Consider the following 25,204-nt stretch of genomic DNA (forward strand, 5'->3'; position numbering starts at 1 on the left):
AAAGTGTACAATAGAAGTTATCGCCTCATGAAACTTCCAATCGTAGACATATATAAACAATGCATTTTCAGTTCAGTTTTATTAAGAGAGGTATACAAATCTCAATTATTTTCCATCACACCACATGCACTTAACCCAGAATATTCCTTTAAAATGAACTCACACACACACACACACACACACACACACACACTCACACAAGCTTTCCTCTCATTAAAACACCCTCAGCTCATTTAAAACAGCTTAATACCATCGTAGGTCTAGGTGAAGAACAGAAACATGTGATTGGGAAAAGACAAATCAAATGTGCTTGCGAACTCTTAGGTCAGTAAACAAGGGAACCAAAGCCACATCCGCTTACTATCATCTCAGATGGATTGTGTCACCAACATCAGCACTCTAGAACAACATCAATGTAAACAAATATGACAACAGCAACTAGATAGTACGGTCATCTCTGACAACAGCTATGACTTGACCTGTGGTGGCAGTACGGATGTATACTTCATTAGAAATGAGACATAATCTGCTCATGTATGCTGTACAGGTTTGCTGGGTTTTTCTGTTACCGAATCCGAAGCGTGATAAAATTAGCTAGCAGAGGACCATATGAAATCGTTTGTCAATTACACACCTCCAAGCAGGCACGCTGACCTCTTGTTTTGTTTTTTAGTAATCACTTTATAAGGAAAAAGTCAAAGAACATTGATGAAAAACTACTTGACAGGCATTAATTCTTTGTTGATGGCTTTTGTGCATTGCTGAAACACTCAGTCGCGCACATATTGAGGTGATTCTCGCAAAAAAAGAAAAGAAAGGTTTCAAAAACAAACTCCAGTCACGCTTCACAGCAAATCCAGAGACATTAGGAATTATACTTTGCTTAAGAGTATCAAGTATGCAATTTAAAGGGACAGTTCACCCAAAAATGACAATTCTGCCATCATTAACTCACTCGAAAAGAAGCTACTTTGAAAAATGCTGGCTGCTGGGACTTCCATAGTAGGAAAAAATAAACACAATGGGTGCCAGCATGCTTCAACATATCTTCTTTAGTGTTCAATAGAAAGAAACTTTTAGGTTTAAAACCACCTAAGGGAGAATAAATGACTTTTTTGGGTGAACTATACATTTAATCTTTCCGTGTTTGATGTTATGTATTATTTAAATGATAAATTATTAGTACTTTGTGTTTTCTTGAATGTATTTCCATCAGTCTGATAAAAATAGTGCAATATCTTTTTAAAAAAAGTAATACAATCATTTAATTTAAAGGTGAGAAACAATGGGAATTACACACGCGCACACACACACAAAGATCAGTTATATAATGGAAATTTGTTATGAAAAATATCATGAGGTAAAACGATCTTAAAATCTCAACAAAAAAAAGCGTAATATTCTTCATGCGAAGTATAACTTCGATGCCATTTCTGCTGATTTTGCGGTGAAACGTGACTGGCGTTCTTGAGAGATTCATTCATCCATCACTCTGCCTCTTTCTCTCGTGAACTCACACACACACACACACACACACACACACACACACACACACACACACACACACACACACATCTGAATTAACTGCTGTAATGTGACAATACAGATCAAAAAAAGGTGTATTTTTTCATTATATCTCTTTAGAACTTCTAGCACTCGTCTAAATCTAGCATTCACACATGCGTAACTCAGGTGTTGGTTCAGTATTGATTTGGAGCCAAACAGATTTGTCCACACATTTATGTGATGTTGTGATCGGAGGGGGAGAAGGAGGGTCACCAAGTCTTTAGAGTAAATCCGTTCCTTCTCTCACTGAAACCCAGAAAAGGGCAAAAGCAGCAGCTCTGATGAGCCACCAGGTGGTTTCTGTATCTTAAGACTGTCCAAACGGGAAGGGTCCATTAATGCCCTGCGAAAAAAGTAAAACAAAGAGATGAAGAAATTGTACACGCTTACTATGGGTTTGCTTTTTTAAGCTTCGTTTTAAGAATTGCATGTGGTCAACATCCTTTGAAACTTATTGTTTTATATACAGTTGAAGTCAGACTTATTAGGCCTCCTGAATTATTAGCCTGCCTGTATATTTATTTGCCCAGTTTCTGTTGAACAAAAAGAAGATCAACGAAAAGAAGAACACATTTCTAAACATAATAGTTTTGATAACATTAATAACTGATGTCTTTATCTTTGCCATGATAACAGTACATAACATTTGACTAGATATTTTTTCAAGACACTATTATTTAGCCTAAAGTGCAGTTTAAAGGCTTAACTAGGTTAATTAGGCAAGTTAGGGTGTTTTTTATTTCAGAACCTGGCATGCTTCCCCAGTTAGCGCGGTTCATTTTGCATATGTGAATACAGCAATCATGCTTGGATCCATGCCAAAACAATCGGTCTGAGATCGCCTGAATGAGGTGGTCTCGACTGGATTGAAACAAACTGTGGAGCGGATCGGTTGTTGTGAGAAAGTAATTCAATCCAATGAACTAACAAGCCAGGCTCTATCACAGTGTATTATGGATATGTAATAGGCATTTATGGCTATATGAAGAGAGAATTAGGAGTAGGGCGGGATGTCATCATTCGTACCAGTTAATGTGCATTTCATGTCAAATATGAAAGCATGCTGAAATATTAACGAAAGCGGTTGTCTGTTAGGAAAATGACTGACTACAGTCTTGGTTTATCTGTCATCTCTCTCTATAATGTAAAGCCTATAATGCATAATTATAGCCAATGCTATGTATAAGAAAGTCTGATTTATATTCGGTGAACTGCACAAAGAACAAAGTGCAACACTGTAAAAATGTTAATCCCTGTTTCAAAACAAAACAATCTAGGTGTGAAAGCACCCTTAGTGTAATTAGGCAAATGCTGATGGTTTGTTCTGTAGACAATCAAAAAAAATAATGCTTAAGGAAGCTAATGATACTGACCTTGAAATGTTTTTATTTTTTATTTTTATTTTTTATGTAAAACTGCTTTAATTCTAGCCAAAATAAAACAAATACGACTATAAACTATAATAGGAAATAATGTGAAAATTTTCTTGCTCTGTCAAACATCATTTGGAAAATTTTTGAAAAAGGCCAGGCTAATAATTTTGACTTCAACTACTGTCACCTTGGAATTATAAGGTTTTATATGCGTTCTGAATGATTTTGAGATACTGAGCTTCAACGTTTTTACATTCCATAGCAAACAGTATGTGTGTAACATGTTTTTTTTTTTTTATAAAAAGTCTTAAAATGTAAACAACTTATAAAAAAACATCCTATAATGTAAATAAGTTGTCATTTAATAAGAATATGTCAATAACTCAATTTTGACAAAAATGTCAGATAGAACCTTATAATTCTAAGGCAACGGTTTGTCTCTTTTTAATGAATTAATGGCATAGTTCAACTAAAGATTCAGTCATTTACTCCCCCTCCACTCGTTTCAAACCTGTTTGAGTTTTTTTCTTCAGTTGAACACACAAATGAAGACATTTGGAAGAAGGTTAGAAACCTGTCACCGTTGACTTCCATAGTATTTATTTTTCCCCTGCTATGGATGTCAATGATTACAGTTTTCCAAGAGTTTCAAAATATCAATTCTTGAGGGTGAGTAAATTTTGAATTTGGGCTGAACCTTCTCTTTCATATTGATTTATAATTTGTAAATCCCACTGTAAACTTTCTTGTCTGTGCTGTTTTAATTGATAACACTTAATCAGAAATTATAACAACAACAATAAAGGCTGCTCTTTCAAATTCTGCCCATTTCATCAGGAAATGCAAACAATAGAAGCTGTTTTCACTCTGAAGTGTCATTCCTTCCTCTATGCTACTAGCAGTTATAACAACCAATAAATACAGGTCTCTTTAGGCCTGTCATGATATCTATTTTATGTTGTATGACATTTTAAACCAAAATATATTGCGATAAACAATAGTATTGTCATTTTAAGACCATTTTATGCCACTCATTATTAAATGCCAGAATGACAATTTAATATCATCACAATGCAAGGACACACTTCCAAAAAACACATCATATTTTATTTTTAAGATTACTTCATTTAATTATAGTCTTTTAAATAATTAGGAATAGGAATCAGTATGTAAAAAAGTCTATTCTAAATAAATAATAATAATAAAAGTGAACAAAAAAGTGCAAGATAAAAAGTAACAGAGACTGCCATATCTGCAACCAGATCTAGTTTCAGCCTTCAGGCACCCACATGAAAATCTACTGTAGTAATTTCTAGTAAATACTAAAGTGTTTTTTTGATCATACTGAAGAGAGGCTGCGCAATAAGCTGAAGTGTTGCTAGAATTTTTTTTTTTTTAGCTATGGGGGATTAATATTGCATCACCAAAAATGACTGAGGTCATGTCCATGTGTTAACGTGTGATAAGTCCATATATTGATTATTGACATGCCTACGTCTCATGTAATCACTTAAGCATTTGTAAACAAGCAAGTAAACAACGTCACTATGTTTACCTCAGGATTCATTAATGTCCGCAGGCTAATAGTTCACTACAGAAAACAACTCCAGAAAAGAGCATTTTTCAAATTATTTGCTCTTTTCCTAGCTTTCATTCATTTTCTTTTCAGCTTCGTCCCTTTATTGATCTGGGGGTCACCATAGCGGAATGAACCGCCAACTTATCCAGCACTATTTTACGCTGCAGATGCCCTTCCAGCCGCAACCCATCTCTGGGAAACATCCACGCACGCGCGCACACACAATTTTAGCCTACCCAATTCTCTTCCTAGCTTATATGCTCATATTTGATTGAATCTGTTTGACACGTCTGAATTATTTAATTTTTGTAATTATTAAATCTATTAATATATGGCTTTCTACTATAATTTACAACAACCTAGTTAACGATATTACACCTCAAACCATTAAATATGCAATAAAAGTTATTTTTTAAAACTTTTCAACATCAATAGTTGTTGGGGAAAAGATCAAGATTAATTTAAACGCATAAACAAATAAATAAAAAAAACAAACATGAAAATAAAAACAAAAAAAAATTATGAATTATGATTTTTTTTTTACATTACAGCTCTGGTTGCTGGGTTTATATGGTGTTTTGGGCATTTCATCACACCAAAAATAAAAATGGCATGAAGTATCAGATCCCTTCTACAATGCAAGTCACTGGGATCAATATGATTATTGCCCCACTGTTTAATTATCGTTTAGTTTAATATCATGATTAATCTACATGCAACACTTGGTTTTATAGAAATATTTGATGCTCAGATTTTAAGGCAACTGCATTTTTATCTTGGGAAAATGTTTATGCTATGGGTTGTCTGTGAGTTTTTAGTGGTAACTTGGTTCACTGGTTAATAACTTTTGTGCACTGGTTCACATGTTTGCAAGGAACTCCATCTTGTGGCCGAGAGGCAAATTTTAACCCCCTCAAGGGCCTATTAAACAGACAGACATTCACAGATGCAAACCCTGACGCTAACAAACACATGAACACCAAACCGCAGAAGTGCACAGGGCTGGGAGATCACATAACTTTCTAAATTTTTCAGCTATTCACATTTGATACAGTATGCATCTCAATATCCATTTCTGAAATTATTTCAATGGTATTACTGTAAATTATACAAAAAGCAAATTAATAAAACCAATTAACTTGGTTAGAAAGTTAGTGTAAAGTTAGGTTAAAATAGCAACGTTCACAAGCAAGAACAATATTAATTTTAATATTATAATTTAAAAGCACCAATGTTAAAATACACTATCACTAATGGCTTTATTTACCCACATTTACCATATATCAATGCATAAATGATATAATGTGCGCACAAATTAAAACTTGTGAGTGCTGGCACACTAAATTAGTTATATTTATAAAATGAAAACAAATGTAAATTATTCACACTGACGTTTTCCAATCAAAGACCAGGCAAATGACACTTTGTGAAACCTGACAGCCAATTAAAAAGTGAAATACATGAGTGGTACTAATAAACACTGCAAATTTATTGTGAATATTGCCTGGGCCTACATCATCTACATGATTTTCTTACACAATATTAGCTTAAGAAATAAGGTAAAAAGGACATTTGGATGTTTTAGGCGCCCTCAGGTATGTCTGAAACTATTTCTTCAATATAGTTTTATATCAACCACCGAGCTCACGACGAGTCAGCAAGAACTTCAGCATTGAGCATTTTCTGAGTATCTGGATGGAAATTCAGTACAGGTTTTTCCAGTTAACCAAGGAAATCATGCTGGAATATATGCTGTCAGGTGGGTCTAGAAGTATTTGGCCTCTTACAACTAATCTATCATGAAAATATTTTTGCATAATTACTTAATAAATATTTTTTTTAATTTTATATAATATTGCTAAATGAATTACTAAGTTGGAGCACATAAAAGCTAAATAAAACAATAAAACCAGGCAATAACCTTACATTTTGTAAACGCTTTAAGTTATTGACATTTCTGAGCAAATATATTTAGGATAAAGAGATTTTTGTGACAAACAAATGACTTGATACATGTAGAAGATACCACATTAAATGCATGTGTTTAATCATTCAACTTTGGTAAGAAAACACTGAATTTATGTGAACATAAAATGTCATATGGATGAACTATTAATCCATTGCCAGCAGGATGCATGGTGTATTTACAACAATTTCAATTAATTTAAAGAATACCTGCTGAATTAAAGTACTGACATAAAAATCTAAATGTTTATATAGTGGTGATTGAAGCATTGAAAAATGAGCATTTAACTGGCAAACAACTGGTAAGACATGCTACTAGTAAAGTTATATTAGTCTCTCTTTATTACAACTTTTAAAAAAGATTTGACTTTTTTTCCCATTAATTGCCAAGTTTCACATAAATATACAGTTGAAGTCAGAATTTTTAGCCCCCCTGTTTATTTTTTCCCCGATTTCCGTTTAACAGAGATTTTTTCAACACATTTATAAACATAATAGTTTTATTACTCAGTAAATAGTAAATAATATTTATTTAGTAAATAGTCAATAATATTTGACTAGATATTTTTCAAGACACTTCTATACAGCTTAAAGTGACATTTAAAGGTTTAACTATAGGTTTATTAGGTTAACTAGGCAGGTTAGGGTAATTAGGCAAGTTATTGTACAACGATGGTTTGTTCTGTAGACAATCAAGGGGCTAATAATTTTGACCTTAAAATAATTTTTATAAAATTAAAAACTACTTTCATTCTAGCCAAGATAAAACAAATAAGACTTTCTCCAGAAGAAAAAATATTATCAGACATGCTGTAAAAATTTCTTTGCTCTGGTAAGCATCATTTGCTTTATGAATCTTTTGCTTATAGCAATGAATATTTGAGCCTGACAACAGGTTTTGATCTTTGGTTTCATTCTATAATACTGGACTTATTTTTCTATGAAAGTTTGAACTTTGAGTGTTTAAACAAGAGGGAGACATGTGAAAATGTTAATGCTTGTCTGAGAAAAGTGTATAAAGTGTGTAGTGTTTTTTTTTTTTCCAGCCTTAAAACATCTATATTAATTGTAAAAACTAAAACCGACTACGCAGATTTCACCTATTGATTTTCACCTATCGATTTCACCTGTATAGCTCCTGTGGATAACAAGGGACCACTGTATTTTCATTTACTGCAATATATACTGCGATATAAATGTATTTTCGCAAGATTACTTGAGTATCTTGTAAAGAAATTAAAATTTTAAATTGACTGGGATGGTTCTGTAGGGGATCATATCCACATAAAATATAAACAAAATATACATAAAACTTAAACACCACAGATACAAAAACAAAGATTTATGATTTTCTGAGGTTTCAAACAGTGTTCAGAAACAGAAATTAAATAATCACAACATAATGATAATAATATTAGCACTGCATCCTTTAAGTAAATAATTATATAACGTACACTTTATAAGTGTACAAACGTTTAACTTACGGTAACCAAATGGTTTAAATTTTCTTGAAATGCTTACAGTCACAGATCTTAAAACAGATGCAAATAACACACTTTCACTATAAGGATTAAGATTTTAAATGACTCCACTACGTTGTTAATTGTAATGCCTGGTCAACAATAACCCCAACTACATTGCAGATGTCTTTGATATGACTGTTTCGGATTCGCACATTACAATATCAATGATGAAACGATATATTGTGCAGCCCTAATTGTCATACAAAACTGTATTAGATTTTAAATGATTAAAAGCATATTGCTTACAACGGAGTAAAACTTTGACAAATAAAATTATATTGAGCATGGTTTCCGCTACATTCATTCTTTTATGGCAGGCCGCCACACCAAAATGTATCATGCCACGGCTACATTACAGCTTCTCATTCAAAACATTCAGTCATTGTTGTTGTTTTTAATAGCGGGTTACAATTGCACCAAAACGTATTAAAAGGTAAGTGAATTATAACAGCACAGACTTTTCTGTAACCGTATAGTGCTGTGCGTTATTTGTTTAACCCTTTGAGGTTATGTGCTGACTGATTGACTGACAGGTGCGTGATGCGTGGGGGCAGCAAACACGACGTAGCTTTCAGTTGAGAGGAACACAGTTTGCATAATTTTAATTTATTTATAGATAAAGGTCTGTGGTTCTGCATACAATTTCTCGATCTTGCTGGAGTTTATAGCCGTTTCACTTTACTTCAGGACGCATCAATGCTGCACTGTAGGTCTATTGGAGACCGCCATAAATATTCCTAGCAAATCTAATAAATGTTGGAGACATACCCAATACATAAACACACTAAATCGCACTTCAGCAGTGTTTATTTGAGAGCGCACAAGAAGATCTGCACTCTAGCAGCGTATATTTGAGGGTGTGTACAAGAGGTTTTGCACACGAGCAAATGAAATCGGCGCTCAAGCAAAAACTTTTGCATGCTCGTATTACATAAAACGCAAGATCGACTTGTAATACTGCGATCACGACATTTGTCCATTTGTCACTGAAATAACGTCATTGGTAGTTGGTAGATTTTTGTAAAAGATCTGCCACCACAGCTGGAAAAACCTCTAGAGGAAACACTGTTGAGTATTTTAGGGCAGCACTGTGATGCTTAAATGCAGTCTTTTAATGTTAATGTCCTCAAATGATTCTTGTCATAAACATGTCTTGATAGATATACTACTGTGCTACATTTCATTTTAGTGGGAGACTTGCAAGTCATTGTAAAAATTTCTGAAAAAGATTTTTTTTTTTTTACCCTAAAGATTAGAGCTGCACGATTCTGGCTGAAATGAGAATCGCGATTTTTTTGCTTAAAATAATTTCTGCATATATAATATGATATTACTGTATTCTGTATATGATTCTGTATAAGTAAAATAAAGGTATGGTAAAAACAAGCATATGGCACAAAAACGATAATTATATTATGTGTAGGTTTACTGGTTTCTATAAATAATTCTATTCTACTTATAATAATTCTGATGTTGAATTATTATGTTTGAGATATATGCTTGCAATCTGTCATATTAGACAAATTTATTCACTAGTAAAATCAGACATTTGCCATTATCGGATTATATTCAACATTATATAGGCTAGAGTAGTTATACTGACATTGTAAACATTTATTTTCATGCACAACTGTGTGTTCGCTATGAAAGAAAAAACATATCAAACGCTTGCCGTAATCATAACTCTAAAATGCGATATGATCATTTAAATGAAGTGCACACTTTCGGTTTCATTCTGACTGCTAAATGCTGTTCATACTATGCACGCGGCTCCCAAACGATCACTCTGTGCCACAAACTGAATATTATTCACATCTGTATTACCTGTTACTCGCAACATATGCAGGTTCTGTTCACTAAAGTAGACTCGCGCGCGTCTATCATTAAGTAGAGCGCGCGCGCGCGCGCCCTCTCTGTGATAACAGCTCACGGTCAGCAGCTCACGTCACGTGTGATTTCCCGATCGCGAAAACATCATTATATTACGACAAAAAATGACATTTTTTAGGTGAATTAGACCTTATAAATACAGTATGTGACTCATTCAATATCATTTGGAGGTGTCAGTGTCACTGAGCAACGTGTGTGAAACAATGAAAAGACTCGTGCAGCCGCCTTTTCTTCTCTCCTGAAATATGATTGAAACAATTGTAGAAATGCTGGATTAAGATTGTCTAGGGGGTCGAATCGAGATTGCGATCTTTTAACGATTAATTGTCCAGCTCTACTAAAGATGAGTTTTTAGATTTACTAAACTGCCATTGTTTTGATGCTTGAAATAACTTTTTGCCACTTAGCCATACTCAGAACAAAGGCATTTACTGATTTATCAAATGGCTGTTTTAGCGATATCAAGTTTGTGGGATAGGGGAAAGGTGTAACCAAACACGGTGAATCATCACAATGCTCTTTTCTTTAGTTAGATGTCACAAAACAGGGCAGGGAACAAAAAGGTGACGCGCTGTTGTGAAGTGACCTTCTGTGCCGAAAGCTCACACGGCGGTCAGCACATTGACAGGCTTCCAGCGCAGACTTCTGGCATGAAAGGAAGATTTTCAGAGCCTGCTGTGCGTTTCATCTTGTTTTTCTGAACTGAGTCTTGTACGGGACGATTGCTTGACCTATTCGCTTAGCGCTTAAAACAATCCCTCAATTGTGAACATTTGTATCACAGAATTAGACTGAAGTTAATGAATCATAGTTGCGATCGTTCATTATTCTGGCATACAACTTGGGCTGGGTGACATATTAAATATTTACGTTCCACTTTATATAAGGTGGTCTTAACTAATATGCACTTAAACTAATCGATCATTTCCTACAACATACTTATTGTGTAAAGACATTTTAACATGAATGAAATACCTGCATGTACATCTTTACTTACACTGTTGACCATCCCTTACACCTTAACCTACCCTTAAACACACCCATACCCCAAAACCTGTCCCTAATCCTACCAGTATCCCACCTCAAGTACACCACAAATGTTCTGGAATACACTATTCATGCACAGTAAGGACATTGTATTGTGCAGCATGGTGGCGCAGTCGCCTCACTGACTGTACTAGGCACTTCTGTGTGAAGTTTGCATGTTCTCTCTCTCTCTCTCTCTCTCTCTCTCTCTCTCTCTCTCTCTCTCTCTCTCTCTCTCTCTATATATATATATATATATATATATACATACATACATATATTTCTATATATTCATATATATATTTATATATATATATATATATATATATATATATATATATATATATATATATAGTTTAATAAACTTTCATTCTGGATGTAATTAATCACAATTCCAGCACAAAAAAGTGCAAATTGTCAGATTTTCTAGATTTACTAGATATAGGTTTCAGTAAAATGTTTATATATATTTTTTTACTTCATAAAATCTTATTTTATAACATGCCTTCCAATTTTACATAAAATTATCAGATTTTTCAGAAAAAGTCATTTGATCAGAATTTTTTATATATATATATATATATATATATATATATATATATATATATATATATATTTTTTTTTTTTTCTTTTCTTTTTTTTCTGATCAAATGACTTTTTTCTGAAAAAATCTGATATTTTTATTTCTGAAAATTATTCTGATCAAATGACTGGTATTTGTGAAACAAAATCCTGTAAATTACAAATTTTTTGACTTTAATCTGGAAGAGTTTAAAGAATAAAACAAATTACATTTAACTCCAACTCATAACTATAAATCACATATTCAGAGAAACTGAGAATATTCAAGTCATCTGTTTTTGTTTCATGTTATTCAAGGCATCAGACTTTTGTGTAATGGGCTACATCCACACAGACTTTTAATTTCAGCCAGCCAGCCTCAGCGCTTCCAGTAAACTGTCATGTAATAATTTAAAATTGACACGTTTAAGGTCTGGTTTCTTTTAAAATCAGTGATCTTCACTGTCTGATTGATATACGATATAAAGAGTTCCTGGACTTGCCTGCTTATCCTGATGGCGCTAGCGGTCTTTCATCTGGCTCTACGCTTGAACATCTAAATGAACGGTTTAGTCTATTTAACTGATTGTATTTTAATCCCATTACAACATCGATGCTGTAAAAGGAACCTTATGAAATTGAAAGTAGTCACATTAAGCTTTCACTGGAAGTTTATCATTGGCTGAAAAACCCTAGCTGTGCATAAACCCCATTGTGTTGTTGATTAAACAAGTGCTAAAAGTCCCATTTATCACAGATTCAAAAGCAGTTCACTCTATATCATTCAGCTGAACCACACTTCAGTCACTGTGCTAAAGTTCACTCAACCCAATTAAAATACTTAAAAGCGGCATACATACCTGGCTGTAAGTCACTACTGATAAGTTGTTTTGGAGACCATTTGGTGTAATATTTACAGAGCTGTGATTGAGTCCATTTTGATCTTGCTGAATGGAGTCCAGTGGGGCCTCCCAGGGGCCCCCAGGGTCTTTTAGATGATCCTCATTGGTGTCCTGCTTGTTCTTCTGTGGTGAGGCGAAAGGGTTGTAGTCTCCCTCCAGACTGCGGTGTGGCTGCGTGTTGAACTCCGTCTTGAAGGAGGATAGCTGCTGTGTGACGCCCAGCAGGCCTCCCTCCTCCACACTCAAAATCACCCAGATCACATCTGCACAACAAGAGGAAGCAGGTCAGTCACGTGACCCTCCAGTCATTAAAGCTGTAGGGCTAATTATAACTCATTAAACACTTGAGGTAATAAATAAAACTCATTAAACCCAAGACTTTGTTAAATACTTGAGGGTGCAATGAACGCATCCAATAATGTGACTTTCTTTAACCAGTTAAGCTCTGAGGCTATTTGGGGTAATTCCGCCTGAATTTGGCCTTCCGATTTAAAAAGCCAAAAATGTCATTTTACAGAAAACCCTTTGAAATTACAAAAAGAACTGCTGAAAGTGATAAATAGTATTATATATGTTGTCTGTCCTATGATGAACCACCTCAACACAAACTGCTTTTAGTTTTTTTGTTCTAAAACCTGATTTAGAAAGTGTATAACTCAGGCCCTGTATGCTCCATCAAACTGCAGATTGTTTTGATTGTTACCAGCATTTGTCAGGAGACACTAAAATTTTTTTTGTTTGTTTTTATCATGTAGTATCCAATAATTATGTTAGTTTAACCGAAGGGTTGGAAATCACAACTTTTTTGCTTCTGATCTGTGACTTTTACGCACTCTGTTTTGGACACCCCTCTTTCGGTTTGTCATGCAATATCTCAGTCACTGATTGGCTGATCAAGGCTCACAATACATCAGCGTAAAGCCGAGAATCTCACCTTTCCAATGATATGTAATCCATCTGGATAGGTCGAAGCTATCTTATTTTCCTGAATTTTGGAATATCATGACCCTAATTTGATGCGTTTGGCACTTACAAGACACAGCAGGGGTTTACTGATGCACACTTCCTCAGAAAACGCTGAAAATGGATTTTGCAGAGGACAACCTAAGGTAAAAGATGATGTAGCTTGTTTGGCTATCTGTGCTAGCTCCGGCAGCTCACGGAGCAAATAATTAATAATTTCCCTTGTATGTTTACAAAAAACTAGTTTATGCTTTATGATTCATTCGAAGACTGTTGGATATGTGATTGTAAATCAATAAAAATAACGATGGATCCTTATTATTGGGAATGAGAGCTTTAATTTGATGTATTACTTGCCATTGTAGATCGAGATATTATACATTGAGTGTAAATTAAGTGTAAATAACTTCGTTACGGTACAACAAATATCAAAGTGATGTGTATCAGTTGAAAATAGACATTCTAAGCTTTCACCCAGTACGTCATATGGTGTTATTGATGCAGACAGACCTCCTAAATCTATAGTTATTCTCCCGATGACGTCATTTTGTCCACGGTACCGGGCACGCAGAGTTTAACTGGTTAAAGGCTAATGTGTACTAATTTTAAAGTATTAATCACTTTTTGACTACCAATGTGTAAACAGCTAGTAATGAAGGAAAAAAAAAACTAAACAAATAAACACAACAATGAAACCTTGTTTATTTATGAAACCCTGAAGACTAAGTTATATAGAAAGGATTAAGGAAAAATTAAAAATGCTTCTCTTCAGTTTTGTCTCATGAAATATTTCATATTTTTAATATTTGTTTTTCGGTTTTATTTTGAACAGGCAGAAGAAGTGTTTGGTTACAGAACTAAAAAGCTTCTTGTGATGCAAAAGTACAAAATAAATAGATTAATAAAAAATAACACTTTGTAATTAGGAGACTGCCTATCAAACTTTTAAGGGTTGAGGTCAACTCTCTCCTAAAACAACGGAAAAACAGTAATTGTTATTAATAATTCATTTAAGACTCAGTAAGCTTCAACGTTGAAATGCTAGCATGAGAGGTGCATCCAAAACAGCGTGTGCAGTGGACAACTCTTGTTCATGCTCTTCTGCGTGAGCACAAGGCGCTCAAACTGGCTTGTGTGCGCACGAGATGGGAAAGAGTCTTTTACTTCCATTGTTCTACGTAAAACCAGCTTGATGGATGTGCATGACCATTACATACTCTTGAAATATTTTTTAAAACGAACTACACTTTCACATGCAGCACTACTCATTAATGTCACTTGACCAGTCAGAAGAACTTGCAGGCTTCTGTTTACAGTAACAAGTTGGCATGGAAGTTTTTATTTCACTCTAGCATGGTTTAACAGTTTGTGAGGACTGCATCTCACGTTTTCAGATGCAAAAATGTGTTTGTTGTGAATGGACCCTCAGTTTTTGCACTGCTGTGGCCTTTTTTTGACTGGCACATCTGGGGCCTTATGCATCAATGCTGCGTATGCACAAAAACTTGCCGTACGCCAGATTTCACGCTCACGTTTGGATTTACTAACGATGAAATTATCGTGAGAATGTGCGTTGGTCCGCACCAACTTCATGTCTGGTGTACCTGTATTTCTTGTGTGTTTGTTTTATTTACATTGGCGACTCTTAGAAGCAATTACACACTTTGCACACTACAAAGTATCGCAACAACACATGTGAAAAATAATTATAATTGATAAAATGGGTTAATTGATGGGTTTTTCCTTTACCAATTATGTGATTTAGAACATATAAAAGCATTTGCAAATGTATTCAACCCTCTATGCCAATGGCAGTGTTGGCCTTATTAGAGGACATTGAAGGCTCCAAGGTGACAGGGTGCGCGATGGTTGGCTTCTTGGTGAGTGATGTACTTAAAGATATTAGTCCAGCTAAGATTTTATTTTATTGAGCGTAATTATTTAACTGCATATCAGGAGAGTGCGGTTATCCATTAAAGACGTGGCTGTTAATCCCCTTCAACAACCCACAAACTGACCAAGAGCACAGATACAATGATGCCCATTCTCGCACTCTGTCAGTTGTAGAGCAGGCGATTGGGCAGCTGAAATGCCGGTGGCGCTGCCTTGATAAGAGCGGAAGGGTGCTGCTATACCGCCCTAACAAAGTGTTCCTCTAATACATCTGTGTCTCCCACAGACACGGATACTACTCCAGACAGTAAAGTGTCGCCCACAATTGAGGCAACTCTCTCCTCAAAGGGTGTTAGTTCAGCATGTCCTGTTCCCTCGCCTCTTCGGACCTCACTTTGGCCCCATTTTCACTGTCAGGTCTTGATGCCCAATTCCGATTTGTTGTCTATATCTGATTTGCTTGCCTGTCTGTTTACACGTTGTTTTAATTGTGACCCCAAATCCAATTCATGCGTTCACACTTGCCTTACAATTTACGATGTCGCGCATGCATAAAGCTTAAAGGCGGTTTCTAGCATTTGAGCCAAGATAGAAGAAATTATCTTGTTTTTAGCTCTGTGAAATATGCGAAGTGTAGTATAAGCAGGGTTTAGTCCAGATTTACCCCCACGCAGTTTATGTAATGGTATGGCCCTGATGTGTGTGTGTGTGTGTAATTGAAGAAGATGTAGCCTTTGCCTGTGTGTACACTGGTGTTGGAGAGAATAAGATATTCTATGTGAAGCCGCAGTGCGTGTATTAATAGCGACAAAAAAACAAAGTTACAACACAAAGTTAGTCCAACTTTAAAATGATTTTGAGGCGGAGGTGGGAAAGGGCCGTCGTCGCAGCTTGCACTTATGGTTTATTTGCTTTAATAATGTCCTCCACCCTTCAGAGGAATGTGTGGGTATGAGAGAGATCTCAGGTCTGGTGGGAGCAAACTGTGGCGACTGACCACTTTCCTCCTCTGTGTTTCCTCTGATGTTGTTTACTGCGTCGGCATCTCCACACATGATCTTCTTTCTGTCATTAAACCGTGGAAAAGCACCACATTTTCGCAAGTTTAATGATGTACAGAACGGAATGCCTCAATAAATCCGATCTGCCTGTTTACATGACAGTTGCATTGTCACATATGCGATCTATTTCTGATTTATTTCCACATACGAAGGAGGCCTGAAACCGATCTCTGAATATCCGAAGGCATGCGTTTTGTTCATGTTTACACGGTCATAGAACAGATCCGATCTGTGTCACATATGAGCAAAAAAATCGGAATTGGGTCACATTTATCTGGAGCAGTGTAAACAGGGCCTTTGACGGTGCGCTGCTGTTCTCCTCGTAACCTGCACCTTTACATCGGACCATTTCTTTTTTAATTCACTCACAGTGCGATTTTCAAACCCCACTGCGTTAACCGCATCAGCTAAACTGTCCCACTCTATTTTTTTTTCTTTTGTTATTATTCCAGTAAACAAACTTGCAAATAACACAGTTTTTCCCCAGTCTACCTCCAATAGGAGCACTTCCAATTCACATTTAGTGAAGTTTCTCTTCTTGCTTGCTTTTGCCATTGCTTTTTTGATTGGTTTTGCCAAAGTGGAGTCATTATCATAGTTATTAGGGGGTGGAGGCAAGGAGGGGTTTTGTGCACATGTGCTCAGTTTCACGTTTTTTACTCGTAATTCGAAAGTAATACTAATCATTATTGTACAGAAGTTTTGGAAGTGGATAGTAATTGAATATTTTTCTCACACATAAAATAAAATAACTATAGCTGCGTCCCAAATTGCATACTTATGCACTATTCTACACCATTTTGTAGTATAAATAGTGTAAGTAGTGTGTTCACACTAAAAACTCTAAAAATAATAAGTGGACTTTAAATACCCGGATGATGCACTCATTCAGCCGCTAAAATGAAGTGTGGAATGATGGAGACTTCACGCACTCAACGACCGCAGGTTTACTAACGTAGCGGAAGGGGCGGAACTATCGAGCACACATGTTGGATAACTTTATTTATTTTGGATGGTGAAAGCAAAATTCTCCTTCGAGAGTGATTATAGCACCTCCTGATGGTGAATGCGGTTTATACTCATGGCAGGTATTATTTGATAATTCGGTCGTTTATTTCACTGTTTTGACAACCGTCAAACGTCATCAGGGAAACGGGTTGAATTTCCGCTTAGTAAAAAAACATTATTGCCCAATTTGGGACAACAATACATACATGTACTATCCTGCTGAGTGTGTAAGTGCATAAGTACATAGTGCATAGTGTAAAGTGCGCCAGTTGGGACGCAGCTAACGACTAAAAGCTTGTTCATGGGATTGATTTAAAAATATAAGACATGAACCCCAACTTTGAAAAACACAAGTGAAATTCTCACAATACCAAGCACTGACCCTACTACACTAACTTTACTACAAAACGCAACATTGCTTGTTTTGCATAGTATACTTTTTTTAAATGTATATTTAATAGCTCAATATCTTATCACACATTGCGCCTGTACCATCATCATTTGCATCTCACCTCCGTAGAAGAGTCCTGTGGCTGTGCACATTCTCCACTGGCCCTGGTACATGCCAGGAACAGCTGGACTACGCATCTGCACACTCACATCTGATATTTCCTGAGGGTCCAGAGACCGCACCATTACCATGTTCACATGACCAAACTGATCCCCGCCCACATACTTCAGACACACACCTGGGGGCCACGACTCTGTACCTGCAATACATCAAGACAGGAATGACAAAAAGGGGATTTACTGCAAGGTGACTAGACAAAGCAAAATCAGGTAAACTTTACTATAAACTTTAATTTAAACAAGTTAATTAAAATAAGTATGTAATAAAAAAGTACAGACAATAAATAAAAGTGCTAGATATGTTAAACAAAAAATGATAAATATATTTTGTCAAGAATACAACAGAAATTAAAATTAAGTGCATCATGGACAAATTCAATCATCATGTTTGAATGGAAAACATCAAAATAAACTAATTATGTTAAATATTGTACTCCCAAACGTTCACGCATTTGTCGTTCCATGTTTATTAAATAATATTAATAAATAAAGTATGTAGTATGGAATAGAGAGAAATCAAATACATACCTTTGCATTTTTTAACAAAAAAGTTGTTAATTAAAGTTCTTATTTGTGGTCATCATTGCCTTTTGCATGAGCATTTTATTTAACAATATGTTTTATTAACCTATTGAATAAAACATTTTTGTAATATGCTGTAACATGTTAAATGAACCCCTATTTTTACATTGGTGTATTATTTAGGGATGTTCCGATTCCCTTTTCTCTACCCGATACTGATTCTAATAGCTCAGGGTATCGGCTGATACTGAGTACTGAATCAATACCTGAGTGTATATCTATAGAAACAGTTGTGTATACGACTAATACTAGCCCTGTATAAATTTACAGAATTAGTTATCTGTGTGCTTCAGACTTATCCATTAATAAAACATGGACATATTCATACAGTAAACTAGAATATTCTTATCATCTGAAATTTTTATTTTATTTACTGTATTTGATTGATGTAATGTAATGTAATGTATTTTTTATTTAATGCCATGTCAGCAACCAAGGCTATCTTCATGGCAGGAATCTTTCAACAATAAATATACAATTTAAAAATCAACAACCAAAATAAAACATAAATTAAATAAGATTTTTTGTGTTAATACATGATAAAAATTCTAAAATCTTTTCTGGTTCCACTTTGTCAAAAATGTCCTTAAAAGAGTTCATTTCATAAAAAGTCCTTCTGGAATCAGTAAAAGCAGGACAGTCCAGTAAATTATGTTTTACAGTGATAGGAGTTTTGCAGCACAAACACTGAGTGGGGTTTGTATTTGATTGAAACACACACACACACACAAACATGTGTGCGTGTGTGTATATATATATATATATATATATATATATATATATATATATATATATATAAATATATAATGAATTACATAAAAAAATAACCTCTCCGGGTTTTGCATTGGTAATCTAAGCTAGTGGGCATGTGTCTTATCAAAAACTATGGGATCGGATTGGGTTTATGGTTTCAAATACTTGCCGATACTGATGCCAGATGCACTTTTTGTCGTATCAGCTATTACTGCAGTATTTCCAATACTAGTATCATAACAACCCTAGTATTATTATACCCGTAAAACTAAAAATATATATACACAAACATTTACAATTAATTTCAACATTAAATGCCCACTAGTAGCCAAAAGCATTGGTATAATGTCTAATTTTTGCACCTCCTCAAAAATAGCACCATTCATATACAAGCAAAAGAAGACAACACTGACCTGTGTTCTGTATCCTCCATGTCTTTGTGAACGGTGTGTCAGGAGGAACAGACTCCCCCTCTCCAATCGTCACGTCTTCCACAAAAGACATTGACGGCGTGTTGATGTTTGGACTCTCAAAGTCATAATAAGCACCAATAGCTGCTTGAAGGTTCCTGATAAGACATGAAGGCAGACAGATCAACAAAGGAGATTTAAAGACTATTTAATAACCAAGAGCTAAATAGCATGAACATTTATATAAGACAAATCAAATAGGCATGAGTTTGAGACATCAACAGACCCTCAACTCACATTCAGCCATTAAGCAGATAGTTTATCTATAACGAAAACATCTGTCACAGAGCTTATAATATGCAATATTATTGAGCTAAAGTTGGTTTTATATTCACGCATTCGTTCATTTTTTAACAGATAACTTGTCTTATGTTGTATTGTTGCTATAGTATATGCTACTTTGAATACTGGGTCTGAAATCGCATGTAAGAATGACCCTAAAACAGCATTGGTACCATTTAATTGACAGTGAACAATGTTGTACTTTGATTGTTATTAGCTGCTGATGGGACTTACCTATTTAGAATTTGCAAGGAATACTTTTCAGAAATTGTATTATTAAGAAGAATGTCAGTGTATGAATATAATACCAACTTTACCCCAACTTCAAAATTAGCAATGGCAAGTTTATAAGATAGCTAACTAGGGACTTCATGGAAGCTTGACATACAGCTCATGTCAGTCCCAAAGCTACCAACTCAAATCTAAATATATAGATAGAGATAGGTATTAAATATTATGTATGAACATGATGGAATACGCCTTTAAAGTAAAATGAAATATTTTTTTTAATGTTATTGCTTAAATCCAAGAATAATTTGCACTTATCAAAAAAAGCTGTTGAGAAAATTGAGGTTTTGTTTATATTTGCACATGCGTTCATTTTTGAACAGTGACACTGTAGCTATAGTTTACCATACTACTTTTAAAAAAATGATCTGAAATCACAAGCAAGTATGACTTTAAAACAACATTAGCTCTATTTTTATGACTGTAAACAGTGTTGTACTTTGATAGTCATTGGCTGCTCATTTGATTTTACGATTTAAATTTAGCAAATAATACTTCACTAAAATAATATTATTAAGGAGGAAGTCTGAATGTGTGAATATAAAACCAACTTTGCCCCGAAGGCACGTCAGTCCCAAAGCTACTGACTAACTCAAATATATGTATAGATAGATAGAGATCGGTATTACACATTATATCTGGACATGATGGAATAAAATAGCAAGCTTGCACTTTTAAAGTTCTGCCATAAAATATTTTACGTTTTATTGTTTATATCCAAAAATAATTTGCACATTTGAAAGAAGCTATGGAGAAAGTTGAGGTAAAGTTGGTTTTATATTTGCACATGCATTCAATTTTGAACAGTGACACGGTAACTATTTTGTTTACTACGCTACTTTAAATATTCGGTGTGAAATAGCATGCGAGTATGACTTTAAATCTACATTAGCACTATTTATGTGACTGAACAGTGTCGTACCTTGGGAATCATTGGCTGCTGATATGATTTCACTTTTGAGAATTAGCAAAGAATACTTTTCTGAAATTATATAATTAAGGAGAAAGTCCAAATTTATGAATATTAAACTTTACCCCAACTTCAAAATTACCAATGGCAAGTTTATAAGATAGCTAACCTGGGACTTCATGGAGGCTTGACATACAGCTCATGTCAGTTCCAAAGCTACTAACTCAAGTCTGAATATATAGATAGATATAGGTATTAGACATTATATATGGAATTGATGGACTACAATAGCAAGCATGTGCCTTTAAAGTTTCGCCATAAAATAATTAAACCGTTTCTTTAGTTTATTTCCAAGGTTAATGTTTCAGAAGCTGTCAAGAAAATTGAGGGAAAGTTGGTTTTATATTCGCTGGGCTTGGGCGGTAATAAGGTATACGGCAGTATCTACAAATAGCAACAGTATCAGTTTCAATACCGTTATACATCATAAAAAACAATATATATATATTAGACAATGATTGAATATTAAATATAATTTTTAATGCCTAAAAATGCATGGTTGTCATAATGGGACAGAATGGAGGAGAAATAGAGAGGTAGAGGACGATGGCGAGTCAAGCAACAAGTAACCTGGTCACAAAAAAAGAATACAACTTCTGCAGTTTGACAGTATTTCGGGTTTCGACCGAACCAAAAGGGAGACGCGGTAAATACAGATTAAACAATTTTGCAAATGTGCAACAAAAAGGTTCAAAAATGGACTGTTCATTAGAAAACCTGTACTGATACAATGACATATTACTAGGCAAAGAAAATGATCTCTTTCCACTCAGTAGAAAAAAGGTAAAATATACTTAATTTGTGCGCATGTTTCTGCGCCAAAACTGTTCTGGATGTTTATGTTAATTTAATTCTGTTTGACTGTTGTATTTGCACTTTTTAATAAACTGCTATTTGTTGCGAATAAAAGTAGTTATTATAGTTGTGAATGTTATTTTGTTATGCTTTCAGTTTTAGTGTTTGGTATTCAGTTTCTGAACAGTTTAGGCACAAGCCAATAGTTTGGAGATGCTGTCTGAGCCTTATGTCATAATTTTTTAATTATTCACAGTAGTACCGTATACCGAGGTAAAATAGGGTGGACTTGGTTAGACGGTATCAAAATTTCGATACCGCCCAAGCCTAATATTCGCACATCCATCCATTATTGAACAAGGACACGGTAACTAGATTGTTTACCATGCTACTTTAAGAATTCGGTCTGAATGAAAGTATGACTTCAAACAATGACTGTAAACAATGGTGTACTTTGATATTCATTGGCTGTTAATATGATTTCTCTATTGAGAATTGGCAAAGAAATCTTTTATGAAACTATATAATTATGGAGAATTTCCAAATGTGTGAATATAAAACCAATTTCACCTCAATGTAGAGAAAATAAAGTCATGTTCAAAACAAAAGAAGGGAGGGACAAAGTTGTGTTGGCCTGAGTGCAAGACCTCAGATGAAAGTACACTCGTGTATTACGTAACTCTGAAGAAAACTTTACAAAAGCCCTCCCGTTACAACAGACAACAAATGTACACATAAAAGCAACAAATAAACATCCAATAAGCGCTTATTATAACCGAAACCAATATATTACTCTCAATGAGCAGAACTGTGTTTTGGAAGAGTCGTGACTGAGCAACATTAGACAATGTCTGTGTTTCAAAACACTGTGAGCTCCCTATCTATACAGCCCTTTAAATGCATGGTCCCTGTCAGCAAAGGTAAGTCAGTAATACCCCGAAATGCTGTTTACATAGGGAACTCTCAAGGTTTTAAAACACAGCCAGTGTAGTAGCGAGATGCTAACCCAAACAAGCTACATGTTTGACACCTGAAATAAATAAAACCGCAGCGTTCTTTGAGAACAATTTATAGGGAAATTTATTTACTGATACTATCTGTCTAAATTATAACTTATACAGTGCACGTGAATCGAAACACTACATTTGCTGTGTTTGTAAACAGTCATTTAGCCATTAGCTTGTTGTGGTTTTCGCCTCAGCACCATTTAAACTCCACTGTGCTTGTGACAGCTGTTGTCGCGATGCTATTTTTGACATGCAAGACACTTTAAAGCAAGAAATCGCAGTGGTGAACTCGTTGAGTTCAGTTGAGCAGTAGGCCGCGGCCGAGTCCTCGGACTCACCAGTTGGTCATGTCCAGGAAGAAGGCGCAGCCAGCCGGGTTGAGCTGAAATCCCAGCAGCCTCTGGAACTCCGAGATGAGGACATCTTTATCCGTGGTGCCCATGCAGCTGAATTTTTGCATGAGCTCCTGATCCAGGTCTATGTCCATGCCCTCCATGAGCATGCGGCTATCCCGGGGATAAGTTTTAATTGAGTCCGAGGCCTTCTCCAGTCATAACAAGCGACCCGATAACAAGCTCAGTACGCATGGCTGCGGGCGGGGGCGTGACGTCACGCGCGACGTAACCGTGGCGCAGCTGAACGTCAGCTGTTGCTATTCGGCGCGTCGTAATCTGGATCTTTCTTGTGATATCTCCTCCAACTGTTCCTTTTGTGATGATTGTTTTGAAACCATTGTTCATCTTTTTTGGTACTGTCCATTTACAAGAATATTTTGGAAAAATGTCTTGAATTTTATTCGAAGTAAAATTTATAATGAATGTACCCACATAGCAAAATTTCTCTGGCCCAGCTCTGGCCCACACAATCAGGTTTTGCTTGGCCCACATGCCGCAGTGAATTACGGTACATGACTGGACCAAATCTGGCTTCCAGACAAGGGCCAAACACAGACCATATCTGGGCCAAGTCTCAGCCAAGTTAATAACTCATAACTGGGCCTGAACTGGGCCAGATAGGTTGGTGTGTCACGATTGCAATGAAATTGATAAACCCATGGAGTGATGCGCTTTAGGCACACTATGGGCACGCTTTTTCTCAAAGTGACCTGATTGGTAGATTTTTTTTTCTTTACTCAAAAATGATTTTAGTGTATTTTAAATGTGGGTCAAGACTGGCCAAACTCACATGGCCCACTTATCAAATTTTTAAATCTGGGCCAAATATTACGTTTTTCATCTGGCCCAAACCTTGTGTGCCGCCTTAAAGACGGTGCCACCTCTGCCAAACCCAGGCCATGTTTGGCCCACATGCTGTATGCCAGTGCCGGATGAATGCCTGCTGTGCCAGCTTTATGCCAAATCTGGGCCAGAATTCTTTGCTACTAGGGTACTTTGTATTAGAAAGATGTTGTATTGGGCTTTACTGAGTATGAACAACCTAAAAGTAAACAGTTGTATGTGGTGAACCTATTTTTGCTGCTAGCTAAATTTCACATTCATAAGTCAAAATTCTCTAACTCCAGACCTATGTTTGTGGTTTTTCTGAACGAATTTAAACAGTACCTTTCATTGATTCAATTGTCTCATAACAAAAAGGCTCTGAAAACTTTAACTGTCTGCAGTTCTTTCCCTATGTTTAATGAGTAGATTTTGCCTTTTCAATATGTATCTTTTATATACCCCCTGTGTTTAGCTGTTTCTTCATCTTTTTTTGTTTGTTTTTTGCAGTTTTTCTTCATTGTTAAAGATGATAGTTGTGCCTATGTGGTGATGTATGTATAAATTGTATGTTTATGGGCTTAATAATAATTATAAAAAATCTGGATCTTTCTTGAAACACGTTCTCTGCGGTAAGAAAGCTGAGGGTGGTTTTGACTTGATTGATTTTTTTACATCAATTACACTTCCAAAGTAAATTGGATTAAAAACTGTTAATTCCCCAGATTCGATTTGGTACTTTATCCCACATAATATTTATAAAAAGATTGGAGGTCTCAAATTTTTGTTAACTTGTAGTTTTTCTCCATCCAAACTTTCTATAAAACTCTCTAAATTTCCTAAACAGGCTCTTTTGGCATGGAAATTATGTTTCATTTACAATTTCTCCCCACACAAAGTGAAGCTATTGAACAACGAAAGCATCTTAGTAAAGAATAAATCGATTTTTTTTTAAAATAA

General features: G+C 35.3%; 3 protein-coding genes across 5 annotated transcripts in view; 1 reads left to right on the forward strand and 2 right to left on the reverse strand.

Moving 5' to 3' along the window:
- The window catches only part of slc12a5a (solute carrier family 12 member 5a), a 2,560,186-nt gene that overhangs the window by 282,301 nt on the left and 2,252,681 nt on the right, over positions 1-25,204 (reverse strand). The window lies entirely within an intron of this gene.
- On the reverse strand, positions 54-23,654 carry ilrun (inflammation and lipid regulator with UBA-like and NBR1-like domains). 2 transcript variants are annotated; one of them, XR_015492773.1, is made up of 6 exons: positions 23,366-23,620; positions 19,629-19,783; positions 17,823-18,020; positions 12,344-12,648; positions 1,554-1,909; positions 65-1,512 (listed from the first exon to the last, which is right to left on the reverse strand). XR_015492773.1 is itself a non-coding variant. In NM_001013542.3 (5 exon segments), coding segments are annotated over 5 exon segments (858 nt in total). In that variant the 5' UTR covers positions 23,530-23,654; the 3' UTR covers positions 54-1,873.
- Positions 22,821-25,204, forward strand: part of anks1ab (ankyrin repeat and sterile alpha motif domain containing 1Ab) — a 413,081-nt gene continuing 410,697 nt past the window's right edge. Inside the window, exon 1 of one of the 2 annotated variants that reach the window (XM_087254734.1) lies at positions 22,821-22,940. The gene's annotated coding sequence lies outside the window, so the exon portion shown is untranslated. The remainder of the gene's footprint in view (positions 22,941-25,204) is intronic. The other variant, XM_087254731.1, reaches the window with a different exon arrangement.

This window comes from Danio rerio, chromosome 6 (assembly GCF_052040795.2).
Source record: "Danio rerio strain M-AB ecotype USA chromosome 6, GRCz13ab, whole genome shotgun sequence".
Classification (NCBI taxonomy): domain Eukaryota; kingdom Metazoa; phylum Chordata; class Actinopteri; order Cypriniformes; family Danionidae; genus Danio; species Danio rerio.